Raw genomic sequence first — 19,745 nt, 5'->3', positions numbered from 1 at the left:
GTTAATGATCTATCGTGGTGGCACCTCACTTGGCTCCCTGACCCCCAGGATGGACCAGCAGTGTCCGAGGGGCTGGTGGGGGAGCCCAAGCTGTGGCCCCTGCAACTGCGACGTTCACAAAGGCTTCGACCCCAACTGCAACAAGACAAATGGGCAGTGTCACTGCAAGGTGGGCCTGGTCCCCAGCACCTGACCTTTTACCTCTTCCCTAGACATGATTTGTCAATCCTTATTCAGCTTGCTGACCTCTCACCTGACCCAGACCTCACCTCTTCTGATCTGACTACTCTCTCTTGTTATCCACATCAAATTTCTCCCTTAAATTTTATTTGAGGTCCAGCCTGCCTCTGCCTCTCTGGGCCCTCTGCTGTGACCCTACTCATGCCTGTGATCCCATCCCCCGACCTCTGACCTTGGGCCCCTGACCCTTCTTCAACAGGAGTTCCACTACCGACCCCGGGGCAGCGATTCCTGCCTGCCTTGTGACTGCTACCCCGTGGGCTCCACCTCACGTTCATGTGCACCCCACAGCGGGCAGTGCCCCTGCCGCCCAGGAGCCCTTGGTCGTCAGTGCAACAGCTGTGATAGTCCTTTTGCAGAGGTGACAGCCAGCGGCTGCCGGGGTGAGCAGGCTCTGCCCAGATCCACATGTGGAAGCCACCACTGCTGTGGCATGCGTGGCTCTCTGCCTCTGGGAGGCTCTTAAGGGAAACCCCTTAGACCCAGTGCTCTGATGGTGTTACAGACTGTGACAAGCCAGCTCCCGAATCTAGCAGGATGGGGGGTGGGTACTAGTGCTGGGGTGGGTTGGGTCAGTGGTGGTGCTAACCTTTGTTCCAGCCTGGAACCCCTGGCTTAAAGTCGTCTCTTTTTTTAGTGCTCTATGATGCCTGCCCCAAGTCCCTGAGATCTGGTGTGTGGTGGCCCCAAACCAAGTTTGGCATCTTGGCCTCAGTGCCCTGTCCTAGGGGGGCCCTTGGTGAGTACCTTGAGGGTAGGGCATTGCTGAAGATGAGGGGGACCTCTCGCTGCCAGGACCAGCTCTTTTTCTGGGTTGGGTCATCTTGTTCTTGCGAAGAGGTGGGAGTGGGGTAGGGGCTTATGTGGGTCCCTCACTACTTGCTAAGAACAAGGGTCCCTCCTTGTACTCTCATTGCACCTCCATCTGTTTCTCTTGGCTTCTGGGCAGGATTGCGGGGTGCAGGTAAGGGGGTACGTGTTTGCTCAGGTGCGCTGCGCCCTCCCACTGCCAGAGCTTTTGCTGACTCCTCCTGCTGCCTGAGGCCTCACTGCCCCTCCCACTGCCTGAAGTCCCTGAGACCCCTTCTTGCAGTTTGAGGACCCTCAGGGTCCTCAGACACAGCTCCTCACTGTCTGCGGACCCTGCAGATCCCTCCCTGCTTTCTGAGGCTGCATACCCCTGCTCAGTGCCTGAGATCCCTACAGGCCTCTCCCCACCGAGAGCACTAAAGCCCCCGCTTCAGCTTCTGTCTGAAGACCCCAGAGGCTCCACGCATTGCCCAAGGTCCCCGCAGATGCCTCCCTGCTGCTCGTGGTCCCTGCTGTGGCTGCACAGATCATCTGTGTGTGCATGTTTATGTGTCTCTTTGCACCTGTGCACGTGTCTGCGAGTCTGTATTGGAGGGAAGCTGACTCTGGGTTTAAGGGAGGGTCCTCACTGCTGATGACCACAGATTCCCTTAAGACCTAGATCACTTCTCATAGAACCGCACCCCAATCCCACAGACCAGGGAGAGGTAGTAGTTAAGTCACCACTGGGAGAGTTAAAACTTGTAGGAGAACCAACACCCACTGAATTTTAGCCCCAAAACATTCCTGGAGTATGTAGTCTGTCACACACGCACGGGTGTGTGTGTGTGTGTGTGTGTGTGTGTGTGTGAGAGAGAGAGAGAGAGAGAGAGAGAGAGAGAGAGAGAAGGAGCACACTGTATGTCTGTGTGTGCTTGTCCTGGCCTAGGAATGTATGTGCGTGTAGAAGTGAACATCAGCACACGCACACACGTCCAGCTTCTATGCTCTCCTTTTTTATACTTGATGATTCAAAATGTCTACAGAGGAACTGGAGCCATAGTACATTGGGTAGGGCACTTGCCTTGCACGTGGCCAACCTGGGTTCCATTACATACGGTATCCCAAGCTCTGCCAGGAGTAATTCCTGAGTGCAGAGCCAGGAGTAAGTCCTGAGCATTGCCTGGTGTAGCCTTCAAACAAAAACAAACCAAAAAATTGTCCATAGGGGCTAGAGCGATAGTCTAGTTAGGAGGGCGTTTGCCTTGCACGCGGCTGACCTGGGTTCAATTCCTAGTATCCCATATGGTCCCTTGAGCACCGCCAGGAGTAATTCCTGAGTGCAAAGCCAGGAGGAATCCCTGTGCATCGCCGGATGTGACCCAAAAAGCCAAAAATAAAATTGTCCATAGAGCATTGGAGAGAGAGCTCAAAAGGCTGGAGTGTGTCCTTTGCATGCAGGCATTCTGGGTTCAATCCCTGGCAGAGCATGATCCTCTGAGCACTGCTGAGAGTGAACCCTTTGCATCCTTAAGCACTGTTGGGAATAGCCCCTAAGCATAGTCATATGTGGTCCCAAAACAAACAAGCAAACACAAAACCTGAATAAGTCAAATGCTTCGTAGAGGGATGTGGCTAGAGTTAGTGGTTAGTGCCTCCCTGTATGAGGCACTGGGTTTGATCCCCTGCACTGCAGAAAGAAAAGAAAGAAAAGATGGAAAAGGTGGGAGTGGTTCTCAGGAATTTAGGCATGTAGCAGAGCTGGGGGCTTGGGGTGCATTCCCCAGGATTCATCCACACAGACATCAACTTTCTAGTATTTTCCTAGAAAGTGGAGGTACTGTGATTTCCCCCCTCATGAGGGTGCCCAGACCCCAGTCTGACAGAGGTTGCCTGCCCACAGGTGCTGCCGTGCGGCTCTGTGATGAGGACCGGGGGTGGCTGGAGCCAGACCTTTTCAACTGTACCTCCCCCATCTTTCGAGATCTCAATCTGCTGGTAAGACCACCCTGATGCCTGCCATGCTCGGGCCCCGCTGACCTGGCCTTAGCTCCCCTAGTCTGTGCTGGTCCCCACATTGGACTTTGCCCCCTGGGCTTCCCAGTTGCCTTTTCCCCTAGTTAACTTTACTCTGTGAGGCTTTAGAAGCCCCAGGCACCCCAGAGGAGCCCACATCCCTATCTTTGCTCTGGCAGCTGGATGGCCTGGAACTGAACAAAACAGCACTGGATACTATGGAGGCCAAGAAGCTGGCGCAGAGGCTACGGGAGGTGACTGGCCACACTGACCACTACTTCAGCCAAGATATCCGAGTCACAGCCCGCCTGCTGGCCCACCTGCTGGCCTTTGAGAGCCATCAGCAGGGCTTTGGGCTGACAGCCACTCAGGATGCCCACTTCAACGAGGTAGGTATCCCTGTATTCCGGATCTCCTAACCCTGGCTTCCCAGCTGAGGTCCCTGCTCTCCCAAGGGAGGAAGGGCCCTTAGATCTCCCTCTTCCTTGGTCCTTCTTGTGCCCACCCATGCCTGCTGGAGCTGCTTTGAGCACCCAGCCAGATCCCTTCAACTTCCTGTCCCTTCCCACCTGCTCTCTGCACTGAGCCCCCTTCTCTTCTTTCTCCCAGAATCTGCTGTGGGCTGGCTCCTCACTGCTCGCTCCAGAGACTGGGGCCCTGTGGGCAGCGCTGGGGCAGCGGGCCCCTGGGGGCTCCCCTGGCAGTGCAGGGCTGGTGCAGCATCTTGAGGAATATGCAGCCACACTTGCCAGGAACATGGAACTCACGTACCTGAACCCCGTGGGGCTGGTGACGCCAAATATCAGTGCGTGGCAGGAGGCGGGCACGGGAGGCTGGGGAAGGGCTGAGGCCTGGGAGCTGCTGGCTGAGCTCTGGAGGTGGGCGGCCAGCCTGGCCCTCTGTGCTCTGTGGGGGCAGACACCCCTCTTAGACCCAGACTCTGGCTGGGGAGAGGGTGGGGAGAGTGGGCCCCTCGGCATGGTCTTACCCTTTTCCCCCTGGACAGTGCTCAGCATTGATCGTATGGAGCACCCCAGTCCAGCGCGGGGAACCCGACGCTACCCTCGTTACCACAGCAACCTCTTCCGGGGCCAGGATGCCTGGGACCCCCACACACATGTGCTACTGCCTCCCCAGTCCCCCCGTCCGTCACCCCCTCAAGGTGAGATACCCTGTCACTGCTGTCAGTTCTTCCCTCACTGCTGCCCACCAGGTCATGGCCTGCCCATCCCCCCCTTCAGCCCACACCTTCCAACTCTTTCCCTCCCCGGCCACCAAAGGCCTCTCCTTGTGGCATTGCCTTTTCATTCCCACCCCCTAATTTTGAACCCCATGTTCAAACTGGTTTGTGTGTGTGGGTGCTGGGGCTCAGAGGTCACTGACAGTGGCTCCTGTTCTTCCCCTCACAGTTCTGCCCACAAGTAGCAGTGACTTGGAAAACAGTACTTCGAGTCCGGCGCCCCCACCAGCCCCTCTGGAGCCTGAGCCTGAGCCCAGGCTCTCCATCGTCATCCTCCTCGTTTACCGCACTTTGGGGGGGCTGCTTCCTGCCCAGTTCCAGGCTGAGCGCCGGGGCGCCAGGTACCACACGCGAAGTGGCTCCTGGACTGCTTAACCCTGGGGTTTCTGCCCGTCTCTCCCCAGCCTCACTTGCCTGTGTTCTGGTCGCAAAGATACCCTGAGGTGCCTAGTTCCAGGGAAGCTCATCTGTGCTGGGATCCATATGAGCCCACATGCTTTCTGGAGCTGGGGAAAGTAGCTGGTGGGTGGAGTCTCAGATGGGCAGAGGCCAGGGGCAGAGTTGAGCACACACAGGTGCAGAGAAGCTGCCTGCCTGAGTCTCATGGCAGTGGTGGGTGGGGGGGTGGGGGCTGAGGGAGACCAAAGGGGCTGTGCTGGCCTCGTACCCCAGTATGGATTGGGGGTCAGGAGCTGACCAGTGACATATTTTTCCTGAACTCACCCCCAGCTAGGCTTTGGACCCAAAGCCTAGGTCTTCAGGCAGCCCTGCATCCCCGGCCCCATGTCACCGAGTGGTAGCAGAGCACAGCAGGCACATGAGAAAGTGGCTGCGTCAGGTTTGGGGGGTGTCTCCTCAGGCTTCCTCAGAACCCGGTGATGAACTCCCCTGTGGTCAGCGTGGCTGTGTTCCATGGACACAACTTCCTGAGGGGCGTCCTGGAGTCCCCCATCAGCCTGGAGTTCCGTCTGCTGCAGACGGCCAATCGGAGCAAGGCGATCTGCGTGCAGTGGGATGCGCCTGGCCCGTGAGAACCTCTACCCTGAAACTCTGGGCCCCATCAGCCCCTGGGAGGCCTGGCCTGCCCCTGTATGCACTGGCCCATGCGCTACTCCCCAACTTCAGGCCCCCTCCTGCCCACCTCACTACCCTCCTTCTGGCCCTGGGCCCCTCTGCTTTGGGTATGCAGCTCTAACTGCCCTGTGGCCACAGGGCGGACCAGCACGGCATGTGGACAGCACGGGACTGCGAGCTGGTGCACAGGAATGGGTCCCACGCACGGTGTCGTTGCAGCCGGACAGGCACCTTCGGGGTCCTCATGGATGCCTCCCCCCGTGAGGTGGGGCTGTGTCCAGAGTTCTCAAGAAGTGGGAGTGGGGCAAAGGGTAGAAATTCCAACCCCCCCAGCAACCTTTCCTGTCCCCTCAGCGGCTGGAAGGAGATCTGGAGCTGCTGGCGGTGTTTACTCATGTGGCCGTGGCCATGTCCGTGGCTGCGCTGCTGCTAACAGCAGCTGTCCTGCTGAGCCTGCGCAGCCTCAAATCCAACACGCGTGGCATCCATGCAAATGTGGCAGCTGCTTTGGGGGTGGCGGAGCTCCTCTTCCTGCTGGGAATCCACAGGACCCACAACCAGGTGCAGGGCAAGACCAGGGGACATGTGTCCTGATGACCTCGGCTGGGCTCAGAGATCAGAGATGTGTCAGCTGGGGCTTGGGAGGGTCCAGAACTAAGGGGGCTGTGACTTAGGGCTCAAAGATGAGCGGCTGGCACCCAGGGAGGGTCCAGGAGAGGCTGGAGGCATCCTAACACCCCTTGCCGCCCCCAGCTGCTGTGCACTGCCGTGGCCATCCTCCTGCACTACTTCTTCCTCAGCACCTTCGCGTGGCTTCTGGTGCAGGGGCTGCATCTCTACCGCATGCAGGTGGAGCCACGCAACGTGGACCGCGGTGCCATGCGCTTCTACCATGCTCTGGGCTGGGGAGTCCCTGCTGTGCTGCTGGGTGAGGGCCCTGTTCACTGGCCATTTCAACTGCCCATCCTATGGGCTATTCCCTTCCCCTGTCCCCAATCTTAATCTTGATTCCCCAGCTTGCTCTGCCCCAGCCTCTCCCCTTCTGTGTGAGGTTCTGCGGTTCTCGCACACACCCATCACTCCTATCCCTTCTTCCCAGGCCTTGCTGTGGGCCTGGATCCTGAGGGCTACGGGAACCCAGACTTCTGCTGGATCTCCATTCACGAACCCCTCATCTGGAGCTTTGCAGGCCCCGTTGTCCTTGTCATTATGGTGAGCGCCCCAGAGTCAGGGCCACTGATGCGCAACTGGGAGTGTTGGGGGAGCCCACCTGAGGGTGGGGTGCTAGGTGAGGGGAGGTAGGTGCAGCCCACAAGCTTCCCAGGCTTGGCTTCCCTTTCTGTGCTTCAGTCAGAGTGGCCACACCCTCACCCTGCACAGAAACAGGGGACATGGGGAGGGAGAGGCCCGTGCCCACCCTGCTGCTGTCTCCATCTCATTCCTCTCTGGCTCCTGGCTCTGATGCTCTCTAGGATTCTCTTTCTCTTTTCTGCTTTCTGGAGGGTGTGTTTTGGGTCATACCTGGTGGTACTCAGGGGCTGCTCCTGTGTTCAGGAGCCTCTCCAGGAAGTGCTCAGGGAACCATATGCGGTGCTAGATTGAAGGTAGCTGTGTGTAGAGCGAGTGGCTTGCCTTGTTGCTCTCTCGCTCTGCCCCGCTCTCTGTTTCTGACTTCACTCTCTTTAGTGTGTGTCTATCCCTGGTGCTGCCTCTCTTTGGTTCTGGGCCTGTCTGCCTCTCACTCTCTGTCTCTCTCTGTCCTGCCCCATGCCACATCTCCGACTCTGGGTCCAGATGAATGGGACTATGTTTCTCCTTGCTGCCCGCCTGTCCTGCTCCACTGGGCAGAGGGAAGCCAAGAAGACCTCTGTGCTGTGAGTTAGCGAGGCCTGGGGCTCCTCTCTGCACCCTCACCATACTCTGACCCCACATATGCCTTTGCCCTGCACTCCCTCCTACTCTCCTGGGTCTCCCGAGTCTGTCGTGGCCTGGCTGGCTCACTCTGTCCCTTGTGTGTGCATCCCCACCCAGCTTCCGTCCCCCTCCTGCCTGTTTCTCTCTGTCCTGCCCTGGCCCCCCGAGTGTTGTTCTGCTGCTTGCTGTCCCCACCATCTCCCCTCACTCAATCCATGTTTCTGTGAGTCTCTTTCATCCCACGTGTCCCGTGTGACACATGCGTGCCCTCCGGGTGTCTCTCCATGTTCCCTTGGCAGAACCCTCCGAAGCTCCTTTCTGCTCCTTCTGCTGGTCAGTGCCTCCTGGGTTTTTGGCCTCCTAGCAGTCAACCACAGCGTCCTAGCCTTCCACTACCTCCACGCTGGACTCTGTGGGCTCCAGGTAACTCTGGTGCCCCTCCCCACCTTCCTGCCTTGCCCAAAGGGTGCTTCAACAGCATGGACCCAGGCCTGAAGTTGGTCCTCCTGGATGACAAACTGAAGCTGGCCGTGGATCCACACATTGACCTCCAGAGACCCAGAGTTCCCTGGCTACTTGCTGGTCCAACTGCCTTTACTCAGCTGGCCACTTTGTCCTGACTCCCTGGAGGCCCCCTGGAGGGCCTCACTGATGCCCCCTCTATTGCCATGATTCCCCCTCTTGCTGATTCCACTGACACTGTCCCTGACTGATCCCTTGGCAGTCCTACTCCACCCACTTCTGGCGTATTTCTCCTCCTCCTGACCGTTGATCCTCGCTGCCCCCACTGCCCACAGGGCCTGGCTGTGTTGCTGCTCTTCTGCGTGCTGAATGCTGATGCCAGAGCTGCCTGGACTCCAGCCTGTCTGGGCAGGAAGGCAGCGCCCGAGGAAGCCAGACCAGCACCAGGGACGGTGAGAGGCTCTGGGGGCTGGGGAGGCAGGCTGGGGGCCCCAGGAGATGGGCAGCTGAGGCGTCTCAGGGCTGTCTCACCCTCCTCCCTCCGTGCTGCCGTTCACAGGGCCCTGCGGCATATAACAATACAGCCCTATTCGAGGAGAGCGGCCTGATTCGCATCACCCTTGGCGCCTCCACCGTCTCCTCCGTGAGCAGTGCCCGCTCTGGCCGGGCCCAGGACCAAGACAGCCAGCGGGGCCGCAGCTACCTCAGGTGAGGAGACACACCGCTCAGAGGGCTCCTGTTCCAGCTGGTGCTGGTGCGGAGGCTTCACCCATCCTGGGCGGGGCTGCCTCAGCCAGCAGCGCCCTCCATGCTCTGAGTTGGGGTCCTGTATTCTAGGGACAATGTCCTGGCTCGACATGGTTCGGCTGCCGACCATACTGACCACAGCCTCCAGGCTCATGCTGGCCCCACTGACCTGGACGTGGCCATGTTCCATCGAGATGCCGGTAGAGGTGGGGACCTGGGCAGGGAGGAGGGAGGCAGAGCTTCTCCCTGGTTTTCCTTTCTGCTGCACCAGGCTGGGTGGAACAGCTTAGCGGAGGGATCAGCCCACCCCTCTTCTCGGGCCCAGAAGACGACCCCCGACCCAGCCCTGGTTCTGTCCCCGGGCCAGTCCCATCTTTTTCTTCTTCAATTCCCACTCCCCAGCCCCTCACCCTGACCCACCCCTCCACTCTGGGCTCTTCCCTGCCCCTCACTGTCCTGCTCCTTCCTGACCCACTGCCGTGCCTTCCTCCTTCTGACCTCCCCACTCTAGGTGCTGACTCGGACTCCGACAGTGACCTGTCCCTGGAGGAGGAGCGGAGCCTGTCTATCCCCTCCTCGGAAAGCGAGGACAACGGCCGCAGCCGGGGGCGTTTCCAGCGTCCACTCCGCCGTGCTGCCCAGAGTGAGCGGCTCCTCACCCACCCCAAAGGTGAGGGCCACCAAGACACCAGCTTCCACTGGGCCAGGGCAGCCCCTAGCGGGAACCTGGGTTCGTGTCCAGGTCCTCTGCTGCCCCCAGCAGCTCGACAACAGAATGAGAAGGTTGACCAGGGGTTACACTCATCCCTCCTTTGTGTTACCTGAGGGTTGGGGTTCAGTCAGCGCTCCCCAGGGGCTCCAAGACAAGTCTGTCTGCTGCCAGTCCAGACAGCCCAGTGGGCACCCCCGGGTGCTCTCTACAAGGCCCCTCATGGTCCTACCCACAACAGACAGGGTGGGTGGCGGTCAGCCTGGAGCCCCCCTGACACTTGGTCTGGCCCTGCAGATGTGGATGGCAATGACCTCCTGTCCTACTGGCCAGCACTGGGGGAATGCGAGGCTACTCCCTGCGCCCTGCAGACCTGGGGCTCCGAAAGGCGCCTGGGGCTGGACGCCAGCAAAGACGCAGCCAACAACAACGCCCCTGACCTGGCCCTGACCAGTGGAGATGAGACCTCGCTGGGCCGGGCCCAGCGTCAGAGGAAGGGTATGATGGCAGCACCCCCCGCCCCCCCCCCAGACGCCCTTTTCCTGTCCCAGACTCCCCATGGAGATCCTGAGCCTCACTTCCAGACCTGGGAGTTTCTTGCTCCACACCCCCGCAGCACCTCAGCAGCACCAGGGCCATTCCTGCTCCAGCCCTGGGAACTGCTCTATTAGATTAACCAGCTCTCAAGACTGTTGCTCTGTCCCAGAATGTCTGTACCCAACCCTGCTCTGCAGAGACCCCAGGAGGTCCCTGACCCAAGTCAAGTCAAGGGGATGCTGCCTCGCCCCTACATGACAAGGCCCGTCCTCAGGGAGCCACCCCTCCTCCTAACTCCTTTCTACCACCTCACTGCCTCCCCAAGGGGATTCTTGTTTCCCGCCCCCATTCACATGCTGCCCTCCCCTTGGTTCTTCCCACAGGCATCCTGAAAAACCGACTGCAGTGCCCGCTGGTGCCACAGACCCGCGGGGCCCCCGAGTTGTCCTGGTGCCGAGCTGCCACGTTGGGCCACCGTGCTGTGCCCGCTGCCTCCTATGGGCGCATTTGTGCTGGAGGGGGCACAGGCAGCCTATCACAGCCCGCCAGTCGCTACTCCTCCCGAGAACAGCTGGACCTGCTCCTCCGGCGGCAGTTGAGCCGGGAGCGGCTGGAGGCGGCCCCCACCCCGAGCCTGCGCCCCCTGAGTCGGCCTGGCTCTCAGGAACACCTGGACACAGCTCCAGGCCGTCTGGAGCCCAGGGACCGGGGCAGCACCCTCCCACGAAGGCAGCCCCCCAGGGAACACCCTGGCACTCTGGCCGGCCGTTTTGGGTCACGGGATGCCCTGGACCGAAGCGCCCCTTGTGAGTGGCTGAGCACACTGCCCCCTCCCCACAGTGTCCGGGACCTGGACCCACAGCCCCCGACTCTGCCCCTGTCTCCCCAGCGACAACTCTCAAGGGACCCCCTTTTGCCATCCCGGCCCCCGGATTCTCTGTGCAAGAGATGGAACTCAGGGGAGCAACTAGACCTTGTGCCTAGCCGGCACCCCTCACGAGAGGGCCTCGGGCCACCCCCACAGCTGCTCAGAGTCAGGGAGGACGCAGCCAGTGGCCCAAGCCATGGCCCCTCCACAGAGCAGCTGGACATTCTCTCCTCTATCCTCGCTTCCTTCAATTCCTCGGCGCTCTCCTCCTCCGTGCAGTCCTCCAGCACACCCTCGGGCCCTCACACCACAGCCACGCCTTCTGCCACGGCCTCTGCACTTGGGCCCTCCACGCCCCGCTCTGCTACATCTCACAGCATCTCGGAATTGTCGCCAGACTCAGAGTAAGCAGGGGGCAGCCATCTGCTCAGACCCTCATCAGCTCAGGATCGTCTCCTGTGTCCCTTGCCCTGTGTTCAATGGTTGACAAATGGGGTGCTGGTTGGCAGACAGTCGTGGGCAACCCCAGGTTTGACACATAGAGCTCAGGACTGAAGCAATAGGCCTTGCAGGTGCCAGGCCCCAAATTCGATCCTTGGCACCGTGGGGCCCTCTGTACACTCTTGGGGGGTTTGGAGCACCACAGAACACAAGCACCTTATAAGACCCAGTTTTGCCGGGCCAGGTAGCACCAGGGATAGCCCCGGGTTCCCAAGCATTCTGAGACTCAGATAAAAAACAAACAAACTTTTTTTTTTTTTGCTTTTTGGGTTAAACCCAGCGATGCTCAGGGGTTACTCCTGGCTCTGTTCTCAGGAATTAATCCTGGTGGTGCTTGGGGGACCATATGGGATACCCGGGATTGAACCCCAGTTGGCCAAGTGCAAGGCAAACGCCCTACCTGCTGTACTATTACTCCGGCCCCTAAAAAATTTTTTTAAGAGAAAGGGAGTCCTATCTCTCAACCCCTGGAACCCCATATGGTTCCCTTAGCCCCATCAGGATTGATCTCTGAGTGCAGAATCAGGAATAAGCCCTGAACATCACTGGGTGTGGGGGGCACACACACCAAAAAAAAAAAAAAAAGAAAAAGTATGCAGGCAATGGGGAATAGTTCATAGGGACTTTCAGTCTGTGTGATTTGGGTCAGTCACCCCAGTACTGCCTGAGCTACAGAGAAATAGGGATGTTTTCCAAAGGGTTGAACTAGTGCAGGGGGAGAGCGGGTATGTTGAAGGAGAAGGGAGACCAGGTGACTTTGCCTAGACTTTCTTAGGAAGTAAAATGGATAAGAAGGGTCTAGATGTAGTATGGAATATTTGCAGTTTCTTTGCTAGGCTGCAAAGCTCACTTGGAGAGTTTGCTCATTTATTCAGCCAGTATTGTGTTCCTCCCATGGTGGATGATGTGGGTAGGGAAGGCACCTGAGCCCAGGCAGCAGCTGGATATGTCACAGGAGTCAGAGAGGACATGGGAGGCATCATCTGGGCCCTCCTGTCTTCTATGCCACGATTCTGGCTGTTGGGGGAGGGATGCTGGAGTTCAGGATGTAAGTTGATTTTTTTTTTTTGCCTTGTCGGGAATCAAACCCAGGACCTCACACATGCCAGGCAGGCTTCCCCGCTGAGCCACATCCCCAGCTTACACTTCACCTCTTTAATCCTCAGTTTCCTTACCTGGCAATGTATCTGTAGTGACAAATTCTGTGTGGATATTTGAGGGTGGCGATTGAGGGTTGGCCACACAAATTGTGATCAGGGACATGCTCTGGCTCTGTGCTCAGGGATGACCCCTGGCAGTGTTTGGGGAACCACATTTGGTGCCAGGGTCAGTGGGATGCAAGGCAAGCACTTTAATCCTGGCACTATCACTTGGGCTTTAGGGGTGGAGATTTTCTAGGCAAAATTTGCTTAACATCACCTCTGTGGATAGTCGTTTCTAGCTTAATGTTCAAAGACATGGGCCCTGGGCCTCCTCTATTCTGTGGAGGGCAGAGCCCCTGCTGATGATTCTAGCTGTCCAGGATGGGTGAAGGGCTCTGAGAACCCTGGGAACCCAATTTTGCCATAAGGGGACTGAGGACTGAGGCTAAGGTGATGGAGAGGTGACTCATGACAGATCTTGCGGGGAGTCCCACACCATCTGCCCATTACTACAACCATCTTTGATCTCCCTATTCAACCCTGCAGAGTTCCCAGAAGTGAAGGTCACTCCTGAGGGGCAGATGGCCGGCTGGATGGAGACCAGTGGAGGGTGATGAAGGATTGGATGAACAGACGAGACTCCGGGAGTCCGGCTGGCACCCAGGCAACCTCCTGCCTGCCCCCCGTGTGCCCTGCTTGTCTGTGGGCATGTGAGCATGCACAAAACAGGTGCAGGACAGGGGACTGAGGGGAGGACTTTTATACCTTTTGTATCTTTGTAACCAGAGAGATATGCTTATGTTATTTTTCGGCTTTTTGTCTCCCAGGTTCTGAGGCTGGGCCGGGAGGGGGAGGGCAACAGAGGGAAGGAGGTGTGGAGTTTGGCTCCCTTGGGTGTCTGGCTAACCCTGCTGTTCCTTCTCTCCTCTTACTGGGGTGAGTCAGACAGGAGGGGCAGATCCCCACCCCATTAATCTGAGTCTTGTCTGGACCCCAAAGTGCAGACTTGATCTTTGCTTATTCTTGGATGCCCCAGGGACCAAACTTCTGGGACCGGGGATTGGTCTTGGAAACTGCCCGCCCAGGCATGTATGTTTCTTATGTGGAGTCTCTGCCACTTACTGCCTTATACCTAGGACTGACGCTGTGGGCCTCCGGGAGCAGCAGAGGTCATGTTTACAGAGCAGGGCTCCCCTTTCTCCTATGGGGAGGCGCTCAGGCCTCTAGTCCTACAGAGCCTCAAAGGGTGGGAGGGGCCACTGGCCAGCCCCCGGACTGCTGTGAGCAGTGGTCTTTGGTGCCATCCTGCCCCCCTGCTAGCATGTACTCTGCAGGGTGTGGTGGGCGCAGATGGTGGAGGGGGCAGGCAGAAGGGAATGGAAGACACAGAATGTAGGTGTCACCACCTCCCATGTTTACAAAAATCTCCCTGCCCCCAGCCTGGGCTGCAGGAAGTGACTCACTCCCACCCTCTTTTTATTCCCTCCCAGAGGGATCCGTGACTGTTAGGGCCCTGGTCACAAGACTCATTTTTTGTTACTTTAATGTTCACAAATGGGAACTTTTATATTAAGTTACTTTGTTTACAGGTCAGGAGCATTTTGCAACTTTGTTTACAATTTCCAACTCTGAACTTTTATACTTTGTTTACTGTTGAGAATGTTTTTTCCCCCCCCATTGTTTACAAATGAAAGTTAAAGTGGGAGAGGGACTTGGGGTCCAGTGGGAGAAGCCTGGCCCTAGTTTCTTCTCTCACTGTGGTGTTCCCTCAGTGAGTCCTCTGTGAACACAGACCCAGAAGACATCATCTTGCCATGGGGAGTAGTGGGTGTGCGGCTGTGCGGGATGAGGGGGTACAGGCATCTTTTCCCCCTGCACTCAGTGGACAGTTTCCAAGAAAATTGAAAATTCTGCTTTTCTGACTGGTGCCAAATCCCGCCAGCCAGGACCCCAGCTCTCCTTACTCAGAATGGTGGGCGTCAGCCCTTGGAGAGTTAAGGGGTCTGTGTGGGGAGAGAAGCTCTGTCCTTGCTACGTCCTAGATTCTGTAGATGTCCCTTCTCCGGGGAGGACCCCCCTTCAGCCCAGTCGTCCCTTTCCCTGTCTGTGTAAATTGTTCCGTGAAGCCGCGCTCTGTTTTGGGAATAAACTTCTATAAAAAAACGGTTCTTGCTTCTTTCTATTGGGGGTGGAGGCAACGGTTGGAGGGTGACTGTGAATGACAGAAGGCCAGGCTGAGTTTTGGGAGAAATCTAAATGCTTTTAGCCAGCTGCTGAATATTCAGCTACTTTTAGCTTGTTTCTAGGAAATTTTCAAATTTCTGCGGTTCCCCCCGCTGAATTCTAACCCCTGGGATGGGGCGGCAGCGGGGGTTGGGGTTATGCCCCCCACACACACACAAGTCGTGATAACATGTGCTTTTCAAGGCGGCAGCACGGTGGCTTGCTAAGGCTTCACGGCCAGCAACCCTGCTCTGGCATTTGTGAAGGTCCCGGGTCAAACCAGCCCTGGAACTGCCTCCCCCACCCCTCAGCCTACTGTCAGCTCTGACTCCCACCTGCTTCTGGCTTCGGAGCTGACAAGGACAACGCCTTCCTCTGAGGCTCAGGCAGAGACCTCTGGCGTCTTGCCGGGCTGGGCCAGTGCTCGAGAAAGGAGCCCCCATTTCATTTCAAGTTCGGACGGCCAGAGAGTCCTAGGAAAGACTTGGGGATCTTCTTTCCTCAGAGACTTGCCTAGGGAGCAAGTCTCTAGGGGAAAGCCTGAGGGCGGCGCCCTCGCCCAGGCCAGAGAAAGCTCCCTGAACCCGAACTCTCTCCCTATAGGGCTAACGGTCCGGTCAGTAGCCAAGACTTCAGGCACCAGTCCAATCCTCGCCACCCGGTTCTCCGCCGGGGCACTGAGCAGACAGCAGAACCGTGGGGTCAGCTCCGTCCCACTCAGGGATCACAGGGCGTCTCTCTGACCAGCCCCGCACAGATCCGAGGTCCCTCTCGTGCTGCTCTAGCCGGCTCTGGGAGTAGTTCTGGCGAGTCACGCGGGGAGGCGCGCGCCGGGTCATCGGGGAGAGACGGGTTAAATCTTCCTCCTAGGGACTAGCCCCGCCCCACGAGCGTCACTTAGGGCCCGCCCCAAAGCGCTGATTGGCCCAGTTCGGTCCGGCCCTGCCCGGAGATTGGCCCTGGGGAGCGCGCCGTAGGCCCTGCCCCAGTCGCGGCCCCGCCTCCCGGCCCCTAGCGGCCCCCCAGCTCCGAAGCACTCGTGCGTCCGCCGCGGGGCAGCCAATCGGCCATGGGGCTTTCCGAAGCGGCGGGGTGAGTGTAGCGGTCGGCCCCAGTCCTCTGCGTCCGCTTTGCGTGTCCTCGTGGTCCCCGGTTGGCGCCCAGCCTTTGGGATGGGGTACCGCCAAGTTTGGAGGAGACGTTTCGCGCTGCAGACGCCGCGGCTTATACCGCTTTGCCAATTTTCTGCAGGCGGCTGCCCAGCTACAACGAGGGGAGGGGGCGGGAGCCGGCGACACCTCGGCCCCTGAGGGCTGTGCGGAGTCACTGGAGCCCCGCGGGAAGGGTAGCCGGGGGGCTCAGGGAGGTGGCCGCGGCCCCAGGAACCCTAGTCCAGGAGATGTGGCCGGAGGGCTTGTTGGGGCCGGGAGGTCACTGCAGGAGAGCCCTTAGCGGAGGCCTGGGTCCCTTCTGCCATACAGCTGATCTGGGAATCAGCGATCTGGCCATTCTGGCCCAGGTGGCCTCCGGAGGGAGGGGCCAACAATGGAAGCCCCGCCCTCTAAGCAAGGGTCCCTCGGTGCGGGCGTGGGATCCCTTTAAGAAGGCCCCGAGTGACTCACGGAGGAGGGGCGAGGGGCCTCAAAGGTCTTCTTAAGACACCGCGATGCCAAGTCTCTGAGGATCTTCCTTGCATACAGTCCACTCCCTCCAACAGGGACATCCAGGTTAGAGGACTTTCCCAGGTGAGTTCCAGCTTCTCAGCGGGGGATCCTCCCCTCTAGATTAGAGCTTCTCACAGATCAGAACTTTCCTGACAGGTGAAAGTTTTCCCAGCAGGGGAGCACTTTCCCCAGGTAAGATCCCCCCACCCCAGATCTCTTCCCAGGGGAGCCCTTTCTCCCATCCCTGGGCACCTCCCTTGGGGCCCAGCAGCCCTTGGGTGAGAGTAAAGATTCTCTCAATTCTCACAGACCAGAACTTTCCCTGGTGGGTGGAAACTTTCCCATCTGGTGAAACTTCCCACCTTGCCTCAGGTGAGAGCTCCTGGCCCAGGTGAGGTCTGTGTCCTGAATAACTCCGCCCCCGCCCAAGACCCCCTCTCCTCCAGAGCTCCTGTTTCCCCCAATCCTGCCTTTCTCTTCAATGGGAATCTCTGGGCAGGTAGTAGGTGCCCCCCACCCCCAAGCCAGAACTGAACAGGCTGGAGAAACTGTCCTGACTGTCCTGCTATCCGGGAGACCCCTTCCAGTTTCCTGTTCCTAGGTGAATCCACCCTCTCCCCCCCACATCCTCCCGTTAGGTGGGAGCTCCCTTTCCAGGCGGGAGCCTTTCCCTGCAGGTGAGATCCCTTTTATCCCTAGGAAAGAGGCAGCCCCCAGGCTGAGCCAGATTAGCTCTGAGTTGAGTTGAGCCTGGAGGCTCATGGTTCATCTTGGCCCCAAGTTTTGACTTGCCTTAGAGGGGAAGGCCTCTTGTAAAGAGACACTGGCCTGAATAGTGGACCACGGGCTCGAGCATGGCATGCAGGACCCCCTTCTTGGAACATGCTGCCAGTACTGGACTCATAGCAGCTGGAGAAGGACCCAGATTGACTGGGGGAGGGAATGGGGTGAGGGCATTCACCCTGGGACCAAGACAGCATTCAGGGCTGGGCAGCCACACCTAATAAGAAGTGTGGATTCTGCTCATCCCGCTGTCTCTCTGTGGGACTTTGGCCCAGTGAAAGTCTTCCACCAGCCAAAGTTCAGATACTGCCCTGGCCTGGGGTGGGGCCTGCAAAGGCCATCTGGGGACTGGAAAAGCTAGGTGGGTTACTGATCTGAGGCGGAGATGTGAGGGAGGTTTGGCCAGGAGTACCCTGACTGTGTGTCTTCACACCCCAGAGAGAGGGACACACAGGCCCTGTTGTCTCCTACACATGCAATGGAGCTAAGGAAGCGAGATTACCATGTGGAGCGACCTCTGTTGAACCAGGAAGAGCTGGATGAGCTGGGGAATTGGCACCCAGTGAAGAAGACCCTCCAGTGGAGAACCTGGTTCCAGTGAGTCTGGAGGGAAGACCCAGGACATTGGTAGAACTGAGGGAGCCGCTGTCCCTAAGTCCTGTCTTGTGTCCCCAGGTGTTCGCATGCTCGAGCCCGAGCTCTTCTGTTGCGACGCATCCCAGTTTTGAACTGGCTCCCTCGGTATTCTGTTCGTGAATGGCTCCCGGGAGACCTACTCTCTGGCTTGAGTGTGGGCATCATGCAGCTGCCTCAGGGTGAGCCACCTCTGATCTGCCTAGATCTTCAAGCTTTGGGGGGGTGACCCTATCCCCTGCTGTCCATGACCACCTCCCCCAAACTGAAGCCCTGGTCTCTGGTCCTGGAACATAATGACTGTGTCCTGGGGCTGGGATCCCCTCATTCTTTCAAGGCCTTGACCTCCAAACCCACATTGCCACCCATTCTATCTCTAGGCCTAGCCTACGCCCTTCTGGCTGGGCTGCCCCCCGTGCTTGGCCTCTACAGCTCTTTCTACCCTGTCTTCATCTACTTCCTGTTTGGCACATCCCGACACATCTCTGTGGGTGAGTGAAACAGGTTTGGTCTTATTGGGAGGGGGCCTGCGACCCCTGTGGAGGACAGGGTGAAAGAGATCTGAGCTAGGCGATGCTGGGATTCCAGAAGAGGCAGCGTTGATGAGGGGCTGAGGAAGGCCCGCCCCAGGCTTGCCTCTCATCACAGAGCTGCAGATCCAGGGTCCCTTGAGCCTTGTCTCCAGGAGAATGAAGATATTTGAGGGTCCTAGAGGCAAACCATACCCTTTTCGTTCTACTTTTCATGCGGCAAAGAATCCTGAACCAGTGGATACAGGTTGGAATAGCATAGATGACGTGGGGTGGGGGTCACTTTCAAGAACTTTGGAGCTCAGGGTGCAGGACTGGCCAGCACAGCCTGTACTTGCACAAACCTAGTTTGAGGGTATTTGACTGGAACTGGGCATCTGCTGTGGCTGTGGCTCAAGTGGTAGAGCCATATAAGGTTGAGTTCTAGGAGGCCCAGGGTTCAATCCCCAGCACCACATGCCCCCCAAGCACAAGTGATTCTGATACCCATGACAGTAAGAGAAATAAGGTCCCCCTAAGACCTGGGTCTTTCCCAGCTGTCGCCTTCAGACCAGGACTCTGGGGTGGGAAGTCTTCCCTGCTTTAGATCCACCCCCACCCTGCAGGGACCTTTGCTGTCATGTCGGTGATGGTGGGCAGCTTGACGGAGTCCCTGGTTCCTGACAACAGCTCCAACAACACCATCAGTGACGAAGTAACGATGAAGCGAGTGGAGGTAGCCTCCACTCTCTGCATTCTGGTGGGCTGCTTCCAGGTATGCACCTCCTCCCCCCGCTCCCAACCTCTTCTGGTTCCTCTGAGGAGCCTCCTCATCCTTTTTTGTTTGTTTTGGGGTCATACCCAGCAGTTCTCAGGGCTTACTCCTGACTCTGCACTCAGGGACCACTTCTGGAGGGCTTCGGGAACCATATGGGATACCAGGGATTGAACCTGGGTTGGTCACGTGCAAGGCAAGCACCCTCCCCGCTGCCTTGTTCAGTCCTTTTCCTCTCTCTCTCTCCCTGGTCCCACCCCCTCCAGCCCCCCCCCCCCACTCTGCTGATTGCCCTGCTTACCCCACAGTTGTTCCTGGGCCTGATCCAATTTGGCTTTGTGGTCACTTACCTGTCAGAGCCTCTGGTCCGCGGCTACACCACAGCAGCCTCCATTCATGTCTTCGTCTCACAACTCAAATATGTGTTTGGCATCCATGTGAGCAGCCATTCTGGACCTCTGTCCCTCATCTATGTGAGTGAAGCGGGAGGAGGGAGGGACAGGTGGGGTTCCCCTGGACCTTGCATGTAGCCTGTGACCCTATCTCCCCTCAGACAGTGCTCCAGGTGTTCGAGAAACTCCCTGTCAGCGTGCCTGGAACCGTGATCACTGCTGCTGTGTCAATGGTGGTGCTTGTGATAGTGAAGATGCTGAACGACAAGCTGAGTGGGCGCCTGCCTGTACCCATCCCTGGGGAGCTGCTCATGGTCTGCACGGGGGGGCCAGGGAGGGTTCGCCCCTGCCATGCGGGCATCCCCAAGTATTGGGAGGCTAGCTAGAGTGGGCACCTGGGGATGGGAGGCCAAAGCAGAAGGAAGCCCCATGTTGGTATCTTCCTGCCCTCTGAAATGGGTGTTGTTTCCTCAGATGAGTTGGGATCCATTGCTCACCCTATGGAGGCTATCTCCTCATACCCTCTG

At 58.1% G+C, this 19,745-nt stretch overlaps 1 protein-coding gene across 5 annotated transcripts in view; it reads left to right on the top strand.

The window, feature by feature from the left end:
* Positions 1-19,745, top strand: part of LOC130037803 (cadherin EGF LAG seven-pass G-type receptor 3) — a 36,337-nt gene that overhangs the window by 11,440 nt on the left and 5,152 nt on the right. The window contains exons 14-41 of one of the 5 annotated variants that reach the window (XM_056129732.1): positions 49-169; positions 440-623; positions 878-979; positions 1,190-1,204; positions 2,933-3,027; positions 3,225-3,434; positions 3,655-3,850; positions 4,052-4,207; positions 4,455-4,626; positions 5,145-5,312; positions 5,498-5,624; positions 5,714-5,920; positions 6,113-6,287; positions 6,459-6,571; positions 7,154-7,233; positions 7,573-7,696; positions 8,071-8,187; positions 8,295-8,443; positions 8,573-8,682; positions 8,994-9,152; positions 9,489-9,689; positions 10,112-11,000; positions 17,348-17,506; positions 17,585-17,724; positions 17,923-18,033; positions 18,678-18,826; positions 19,135-19,299; positions 19,380-19,532. In XM_056129732.1, coding sequence (XP_055985707.1) covers positions 49-169; positions 440-623; positions 878-979; positions 1,190-1,204; positions 2,933-3,027; positions 3,225-3,434; positions 3,655-3,850; positions 4,052-4,207; positions 4,455-4,626; positions 5,145-5,312; positions 5,498-5,624; positions 5,714-5,920; positions 6,113-6,287; positions 6,459-6,571; positions 7,154-7,233; positions 7,573-7,696; positions 8,071-8,187; positions 8,295-8,443; positions 8,573-8,682; positions 8,994-9,152; positions 9,489-9,689; positions 10,112-11,000; positions 17,348-17,506; positions 17,585-17,724; positions 17,923-18,033; positions 18,678-18,826; positions 19,135-19,299; positions 19,380-19,532 — 4,747 coding nt within the window. Of the gene's footprint in view, positions 1-48; positions 170-439; positions 624-877; positions 980-1,189; positions 1,205-2,917; positions 3,028-3,224; positions 3,435-3,654; positions 3,851-4,051; positions 4,208-4,454; positions 4,627-5,144; positions 5,313-5,497; positions 5,625-5,713; positions 5,921-6,112; positions 6,288-6,458; positions 6,572-7,153; positions 7,234-7,572; positions 7,697-8,070; positions 8,188-8,294; positions 8,444-8,572; positions 8,689-8,993; positions 9,153-9,488; positions 9,690-10,111; positions 11,001-12,785; positions 14,289-15,460; positions 15,555-17,347; positions 17,507-17,584; positions 17,725-17,922; positions 18,034-18,677; positions 18,827-19,134; positions 19,300-19,379; positions 19,533-19,745 lie in introns of those variants that run through there. The other 4 variants (XM_056129728.1, XM_056129730.1, XM_056129729.1 and 1 more) reach the window with 4 other exon arrangements.

This window comes from Sorex fumeus, unplaced genomic scaffold (assembly GCF_029834395.1).
Source record: "Sorex fumeus unplaced genomic scaffold, SorFum_2.1 ptg000072l, whole genome shotgun sequence".
Lineage (NCBI taxonomy): Eukaryota > Metazoa > Chordata > Mammalia > Eulipotyphla > Soricidae > Sorex > Sorex fumeus.
Note: the sequence above shows the minus strand (reverse complement) of the source record. Positions and strands in the feature narration are given on the sequence as shown.